Source organism: Salmo trutta, chromosome 40 (genome assembly GCF_901001165.1).
Source record: "Salmo trutta chromosome 40, fSalTru1.1, whole genome shotgun sequence".
In the NCBI taxonomy this organism is placed as follows: domain Eukaryota; kingdom Metazoa; phylum Chordata; class Actinopteri; order Salmoniformes; family Salmonidae; genus Salmo; species Salmo trutta.
Genome location: NC_042996.1, coordinates 5,538,411 through 5,547,398, shown reverse-complemented (window position 1 = coordinate 5,547,398; position 8,988 = coordinate 5,538,411). Strand labels below are relative to the sequence as shown.

Below are 8,988 nucleotides of genomic sequence, written 5' to 3'. Positions count from 1 at the left end.
GAAATGTCCTCTGGTCTGATGAAACAAAAATAGAACTGTTTGGCCATAATGACCATCATTATGTTTGGAGGAAAAAGGGGGAGGCTTGCAAGCCGAAGAACACTATCCCAACCGTGAAGCACGGGGGTGGCAGCGTCATGTTGTGGGGTGCTTTTCTGCAGGAGGGACTAGTGCACTTCACAAAATAGATGGTATCATGAGGGAGGAAACTTATGTGGATATATTGAAGCAACATCTCAAGACATCAGTCAGGAAGTTAAAGCTTGGCCGCAAATGGGTCTTCCAAATGGACAATGACCCCAAGCATTCTTCCAAAGTTGTGGCAAAATGGCTTAAGGACAGTGGCCATCACACAGCCCTGACCTCAATCCCATAGAGAATTTGTGGGCAGAACTGAAAAAACATGTGCGAGCAAGGAGGCCTACAAACCTGACTCAGTTACACCAGCTCTGTTCAAGAGGAAGGGGCCAAAATTCACGCAACTTATTGTGGGAAGCTTGTGGAAGGCTACCCGAAACGTTTGACTCAAGTTAAACAATTTAAAGGCAATGCTACCAAATACTAATTCCGTGTATTGTAAACTTCTGACCCACTGGGAATGTGATAAAAGAAATTAAAGCTGAAATAAAAATCACTCTACTATTATTCTGACATTTCACATTCTTAAAATAAAGTGGTGATCCTAACTGATCTAATACAGGGAATTTTTACTAGGATTAAATGTCAGGAATTGTGAAAAACTGAGTTTAAATGTATTTGGCTGAGGTGTATGTAAACTTCCAACTTCAACTGTAAATGTGTCCGCTAAGCAAATTCAATGTCATAACCACAGAGAGATATAGATATTCTTCACTTTTACTTCCTGGATGTTGTTGTTGGCCCGGCCTCAATTCTCATCGCTGATTGGCCGGTGGGAGTCACTGGGGGACACTGGGATAGCAGACTGCAGCTTCTTTCAGTTTCTCACACACATTGTGGGGAAAAGTGGGAAATGTGTTTTGGCAACGTTACAGTAACAGTAAGTCAATCTGGGTTGGGGAGGAAAGGGCCCAGAACTGCAAGAGGACGCCATTCAATAGCTAATGAGAAAGTTTTATTCTGAATATACTGTATTTGCACATGAATAAACATTTTCCAGGATTATAAACATTACTATTTTCTTTCTTTCGTCCGAGAATAATAACAGTATCGTACAAATTTATACATGACTGATTCAGGCGAATCAAGATCCACAAAAGTGTAACATCTTAAAAGCACAATCAAGGGAGATTGACGGGGAGGCCCACCAGTAGCCTGTCAAAAGGGAGGCTGACAATGGTCTGCCATGAAAACGCTGGCAGAGAAAGATTGGGGGGCGGTCCCACCAATAGCCTGACATAGTGTGGCAGGCATGGGACACTTCCCTTATAACACACACTGAGCGTTCTTGAGAAGAAAAAATAAACTGTCCAGAAAAAGCATAACCCACACAATCCACACAGAGCACCACAGCATCGAAAAACACTTCCAATCACTCTGCTAATATGTTATTCCTGAGGTGACAGCATCTGATTTTAGCCCTTAGAGTGGCATGAAATAACCAGACACCATTTCCCAAGGGTCTAGTCTGGTCTTGAATGTGACAACCTGTGACAGGAAAAAATATGTATTGTCACATACACCGGAGAGGTGCAGTGAATTGTGTTGTTTTACAGGGTCAGCATAGTAGTACAGCACCCCTGGAGCAAATTAGGGTTAAGTGCCTTGCTCAAGGGCAAATTGACAGATTTTTCACCTTGTCGGCTAGTGCATTCGAACCAGTGACATCTCGGTCACTGGCCCAACGCTCTAACTACTAGGCCACTGCGCTCACTCAGACCAGGGCGGTACCAAATGCTGTCTCCTCAAGAGAAAGGCAGTAGAAGCTGTATCGTTATCATATCATAAGCAAACACCCAACAAACCCACGGTATTATGCTTCCCATCCCAACGTTACACACCAAAGCAGGAGAAGAAAGAGGGTACTTTAGCTCATTGCCTGCCACTGATACAGTATCATGGCATTATCATGCAACACAGGGAAAATAGATGAGATTTGCATTTATTCAATCCTAAACGTTGCATAAATGTTAGTAATAGGTTTCCCGGTAAACAGAGAATGAGAGTCCTATGGCACTTGATATTCTTGAATGTTCTTAGATATTGAGGGTCTTAAATACCAGTATGTTAGTTAGTTTCCCCACAGAACATTGAAACAACCAATATGGGACCCTAAATGTCACCTCAGACCACTCGTATAGTTTCGGACATGACAGCAGTCCGCCTTTGGTGATGGTGCTCGAGTTTCGCCACATAACATATTGGCAAATAATCATAGCTTAAGACTGGGATCATAACAAAAGTCCCCTTCCTCTTCAGTGTTTCAGAGAAATGGAAAAAGCCCAGATGGATTTTATTCTGGGTGACGTAAGAACGCTTTTGTAATTAGAATTTAAGCAATGATAATGAGGTGAGGGAGAAGTATTTGAATGGCACTTGAGACCACACAGCGTAATCATGTAGTTTCCCAACTCTACACTGAATTGACTATGTGGTTTCCTGAGTCCATATGCCTCTGTTTTCAAAGGAAACAATGTGTGAATGTTTCTGACATTACCCCAAGGCTCCTTTAAAGTCCCTGTTTTGGCAGTTGTTTTCATTTACAGCAATTAATTCAATGAAGTATTACTAATACTAGTCTTAAGCAAGTTATCGGAAACTATGATTGTCAATTGTTATCGAATCGATTGTCTGAAATGATCTTTTTTAGTGCTTAAGAGATCAATTCAGTGCCAGGAACTCCTCTATATTTGCTCTACAACAGATCAGTAACACTAATCGACCATCAGATCACGTCCCAGTCGAACTAGCTGAATTGCATCACAAAGAAAAAACGTTTTTTTTTAAAGCACAGCATATCTACCATGTCCCTCTTTTGAACCATGTTCAAAAATTAAACGAATACAATCAATTTAGAGAGGAATTGTTGATATGCTGACATGATAATAAAACCGTTTTTTAATAAAACCGCTTTTCTACAACGTTGAATATAGAAGCTTAACCTTATGTCTCTTTCACGCAAAGTTATTCCACTGCATAATCATTTGGCTAGACTGATTGACGGGCCCAGATTTGGTCCTGAATAAAATGAGGCACATTTCTGTTATTTCTTATGTAGTATTTTGGCAGCTGTTCTTGTGGAGAAATGAGTTAGCAGGTGTACACCATAGTATAGTACACTCAGAAAGACAGTATCCTATTGTCAATCTGTCTTGAATCTCTAAATCATAAAGTTAAAGTACCAGAACCACAAGGCACACAAAAACTAAGAAAGTACAACATGACTGATATCCTCACTGATATGAATGAATTTAGATTGGATTGTATTGATAGACATTCTCAGGAGGTCTTAAAGCAATTTCTGTTTTAATTCACTTTGCAACGAGGTGCAATTGTTTTTGATTTGGGGAAATGTTCTCTTCAATAGCGGGCAGAACATTGTGAGAAAGACAGATTCTTGTAGTTGCAAGTCACGTATTCAACTATACTCAAATCAAGAAGTGATACATAAGCAAGCACAAATAAAGTGTCATGTACCAAAGTCTACATTTCCTACATCCCTCCTACTCTCTTTTCATTTTATATCCATTGCATTGACGCATTGAAATCAATCAAAAAAGAATTGCATTAAAGCCAACATAACACAGTAGCATGCATCTATGCCCTTCATCCTAATAAAAAACAAAAACAAACTTAAATATTCAAATGAATACCAAACACATCAAGTTTCCTTCAGGTCAGTAGCCACACAGTCAAATAAATAAAGCTAAAGGGTTTGTCTGACTAAGAATCAACATGGCACTAGAGATTAGACCAATGAGCGCACTAGAGGCCAGCTGGGGTGCCCTGATTGGTCAACTGCAATTTGGCAATGATGGTTAGTTCAAAGGGACCAGATACCAAGATGGTAGGACCTGACATTGACCATTTGTGGTCAGGGTTGAGGGAGAAGTGGTTGACCGCAAACAGAAAGGGATCCATCACTTCAAACAGGTGATAGTGAGTGGGGGCAAAAGGGTTCATATGTGACCACGTACTGTATATGAATGAATATGATGGTCGTACACTCTATACAAGAGGACAACAGCGTGAATGTAAATGTGTTGCTACTTTTAAATGGCAGTTGAAACAAACAGAATAATGCCAACAGCACCCCAGTGTAAAATAAAAAACATTCTGATTTCTGACTTTCTTTTAAACAACTTATTGCAACTTGAACAAATCAAACAAACATTTCAATACTGAGTAACAAGCCACTGCAAAACGCTTTGAAGTAAATAAATAACTTTGTGACAAACACAACGGGACGGTTGCGAAGGGCAGCACTGTTTCTGGCAGTGTTGAATAAAAATCTGCGGGGATCTCTTTTAGAACATCACAAAAACCTAAAAGGAACCCAAAAGGAAGAGGCAGTCCGTTCACTTTCCCTCTGGCACTGTAAGGCAGTCCAACCTGTAGCATTCGCAGGGTTGTCATAGTCGAGCCAAACAAAGGTCAAAGTTCACCACTCAATCACCTCGATCTCCCTAAGCTCAGACGGCTGGAGGGGAAAAGTCAGGGGTCAGGGATGAAAGTTCTCGCTTAGAATTTTTTTACAACCCACCGACGTTAACTTTCCTCCCTTTCTCCCACCCCTGGGTGAAGAAATGTAATGAAACCCTTGAAAAACGCAAATATCCCAAAAGAAGATCTGTCAGGATGTGGTTTCAGATGTTTTTTTGTTTTAGCGTTCGTCGTTTTGAGGCGCCGTTGCATGCCGAGGTCTTCAGAGGTCACGAGGGGACAGCATGGTGAGTTGAGCCGGCCAGGAGCCAGAGCAGGGCCAGCTGCAGCGCCACCATGGCCAACAGGGACGGGCTCAGAGCGGACGCCCCACCACAGTCAAAGTCCTCCTCCTGTGACCACGGCAACAAGGGGGAGGAGGAAGGTGGCAGGGGGACAAGTTAGTGACAGACACAACCAAGTTGATGACCTTCTGACCCTGCTGACTAAAAGATAATGGGTTGAGTAGGGGTACAACAGCCCAGTATGTCTTACATATTCATAAAGCTATGTTTGATGACATAATAGCAAGATATAATGGTACTAGACTGCATATCCACACTGAATAGAGAATGGGGTATGTATGGAATAATTGTAATCTGAGTATGGAATAATCCATGTCGGATAATCTGATGTCTGATAATCTGTACATCTCTATAGAGTGGAACGTAATAACAAAACATTTTGAGACATATATAATTTGCTACATGATAAAATAAATAATCATTTGTTAGAGTTAAATTAGGAAGCAAGGGCCTGCGTTAGCTAGCATCTAGATTAGTAAACACATGTCAGTAGACAAACAGACAGATAAAGAGAGATGGACAGAAATACATAGTATGATACTAAGAAAAAGAGAGAGAGAGATAAAGAAAGAGAGAGAGAGAAAGAAAGAAAGAGAGCGAGAGAGAAAGAGCTTGATGGGACTGACCCGAGACAGCACATGAACAGTGGCAGCAGTGACATGAGCAGAGAGGAGGCCAATGGAGAGCCTGCGCTCGTCGGGCACATGTGCTCATCCTAACCATCAACAGCCAATCAAAGAGCAGGAAAAAAAACAGAAACAGAGGGAAAGAGAAAGTCATGCAGCAAACATTCCACAGTTAGCAGTTAGAAAGTCCATGTGCAAAGTGAATGGGCAGAAGAACAGAGAAAACAAAACACTTTGTGGAAAGGAGAAGAGAGAGAAACAGAGAGAAGCATCGTGTGTGTGTGTCTACGTCTGTGTGTGTCTACATATGTATGTGTGTGTGTGTGTGAGAGAGAAAGAGTGCAAGCATAAGAAGTTAACACCATCATGAAACTTTGAGAAACCAAAAGGTTCGCCACTTGGATAAGACTAGTCTGAAAAACAAACCAAAGCATTCAAGTGCAGAGATTTCACACAAAGGATTTTAGTCATATACACAAAATATTTGCTTACTCTTAAACCACAGTGCAGTATGTCAATACCTGCCAATAACTTGTATTTGTGTGGGAAATCTCTGCACATATAGTAATCCAAAGACAAGAGTAGAGAACGAGGCAGCCATTTTGAGTAAAAGATGGAACATTAACAAGAGAATTATGCACAAAGAGAAAAGCACATGCATTGTGAAAACATATTAGTGTATTGTGAGTTTTGACATTGTGACGTTAAATTTGACGGTTGCCATTTTTAAACACAGAGGATGACAAAATAATGACGTGACCTACCCTCTCGTTGTTGTCGAAACAGGCATCTGGACCTTTTCGGAACCTTGGTTTCTCAGCCATTTCACATGGGTCTGGTCCCTCAGCTACATCAACCCATTCAGGAAATAAACCATTGGTTCTGGTAGCTCAATTGGCTAGAATATATCTACTGAACAAAAATAGACACGCAACATGTGAAAATTGTTGGTCCCATGTTTCATGAGCTGAAATAAGTTATCCCAGAAATGTTCCATAAAAGCTTATTTCTCTCAAACTTTGTGCACAAATTTGTTTACATCCCTGTTAGTGAGCATTTCTCCTCTGCCAAGATAATCTATTAATCTGAAAGGTGGGGCATATCAAGAAGCTGACTAAACAGCATGATCATTACACAGGTGCACTTTGTGCTGGGGACAATAAAAGGCCACTCTAATATGTGCAGTTTTGCCACACAACAATGCCACAGATGTCTCAAGTTTTGAGGGAGCGTGCAACTTTCATGATGACTGCAGGAATGTCCACAAGAGCTGTTTTCAGAGAATTTAATGTTCATTAATCTACAATGAGCCGCCTCAAACTTCGTTTTAGAGAATTTGGCAGTACGTCCAACCGGCCTCACAATCGCAGACCACATGTAACCACCACGCCAAGCCCAGGACCTCCACATCCGGCTTCTTCCCCTGCGGGATCGTCTGAGATCATCCACCCGGACAGCTGATGAAACTGTGGGTTTGCATAAGCGAAGAATTTCTGCACAAACTATCAGAAACCGTCTCAGGGAAGCTCATCTGCGTGCTCGTCGTCCTCACCAGGGTCTTGACCTGACTGCAGTTCAGCTTCGTAACTGACTTCAGTGGGCAAAGGCTCACCTTCGATGGCCACTGGCCTCTTCCGGTTTCTTCCGGTTTCAACTGTACCGGACAGATAGCAGACTGATGTTTGTTGATGTCAACGTTGTGAACAGAGTGCCCAATGGTGGAGGTGGGGTTATGGTATGGGCAGGCTCAAGCTATGGACAACAAGCACAATTGCATTTTATCGATGGCAATTTGAATACACAGAGATACCGTGACGAGATCCTGAGGCCCATTGTCGTGCCATTCATCACCTGCCATCACCTCATCTTACAGCATAATAATGCACGGCCCCATGTCGCATGGATCTGTACACAATTCCTGGAAGCTGAAAATGTCCCGGTTCTTACATGGCCAGCATACTCAACTACATGTCACACATTGAGCATGTTTGGGATGCTCTGGATCGACGTGTACGACAGTGTGTTACAGTTTCCGCCAATATCCAGCAACTTTGCACAGTCCTTGAAGAGGAGTGGGACAACATTCCACAGGCCACAATCAACAGCCTGATCAACTCTATGTGAAGGAGATGTGTTGTGCTGCATGCGGCAAACAATGGTCACACCAGATACTGACTGGTTTTCTGATCCACGCCCCTACTTTTTTTTTTTTTTAAAGGTATCTGAGACCAACAGATGCATATCTGTATTCCCAGTCATGTGAAATCCATAGATTAGGACCCTTATGAATTCATTTCAATTGACTGATTTCCTGATATGAACTGTAACTCAGTAAAATCTTTTAAATGTTTGCATGTTGCGTTTATATTTTTGTTAAGTGTAATTCTTGCATCATCAGATATTGTGGGCACAGAATTAAATGGAACACTATTACATTGTATCTCTATGGCTGTGTGTTTCCCACATTGTGGCCACACATACCCAATCGATATCACTATCCACTTTGGATAGACGTGGATGAAAGCAACTAGTAAATTACCATATCAAATTAAATATCAAGCCATAACATTAATCTAAATGTGAAAGAACAATCGGAACAGATGCTTTCAGAAAGACATGGGAAAACCACGTCATTTTTGGAGCAAATCAAATAGCCTCCTCTGAAACCCTTTTGAATTTCTGTGAATTTTCATTAGGCTCCTTGCATAATTGGCTACAGCCCTGGTGTGATAGAGAGAGAGAGAGAGAGAGAGAGAGTCAGTACAGGTCTGAGTTTGGTTCATCAGCCACAGAAAGAGAGAGAGAGAGAGAGAGAGAGGAGACAGTCAGTACAGGTCTGGTTTGGTACATCTGCCACAGAGAGAGAAGCCAGTCAGTACAGGTCTGAGTTTCACTTAGCCATAGAGGAAGTTCTGATCCATTGAGGAATATGAAACATATTGTACTCTGCTTGTAAAAGTCAAGAATATAGGGACCAGTAGGATAAAAGAAAAAACCTGTACCACTTACTTTTACAACTGTACACCTTTTAATAATTAAACAAATAATAATGTAGTTAGATGTGATTATTTTAAGAAGAGTCACTGTATATACAAAGACCAGTAAACTAGAACTAACAGACTGTAAGTAGTACAGATGAACTACACAACTACATTAGACATGAATATATTACTACTATATTACAATATTAAACATTAGTGCTCTATTGACTGTATGTTTAAAGGATACAAGGCTGCTCGGCCTGTATTAAGGGCTTGTGGTCACATGACATGCAGGTGAGCTTGGCGTCAGCGATGACGAACACCAGGTTGGTCTTCCACAGCTTCTCAGCATGGAACATCCTGGATCGAGACAGAAACGAGACACAGAGGAGATGCCATGAGACAGTCATGTTTTCAGAAATCCCGGTTGGAAGAATCTAATTATATTTCATATTT

The 8,988-nt window shown here is 41.4% G+C and overlaps 1 protein-coding gene across 3 annotated transcripts in view; it reads right to left on the bottom strand.

Moving 5' to 3' along the window:
* Positions 1-1,071: 1,071 nt before the first annotated feature.
* The window catches only part of LOC115180504 (voltage-dependent calcium channel subunit alpha-2/delta-1), a 184,577-nt gene continuing 176,660 nt past the window's right edge, over positions 1,072-8,988 (bottom strand). For all 3 annotated transcript variants that reach the window (XM_029742646.1, XM_029742647.1, XM_029742649.1), the window contains 3 exons: positions 8,780-8,892; positions 6,316-6,398; positions 1,072-4,973 (listed from right to left, as the gene is read on the bottom strand). In XM_029742646.1, the coding sequence (XP_029598506.1) occupies positions 4,851-4,973; positions 6,316-6,398; positions 8,780-8,892 (319 nt within the window). In that variant the 3' untranslated portion in view covers positions 1,072-4,850. The remainder of the gene's footprint in view (positions 4,974-6,315; positions 6,399-8,779; positions 8,893-8,988) is intronic.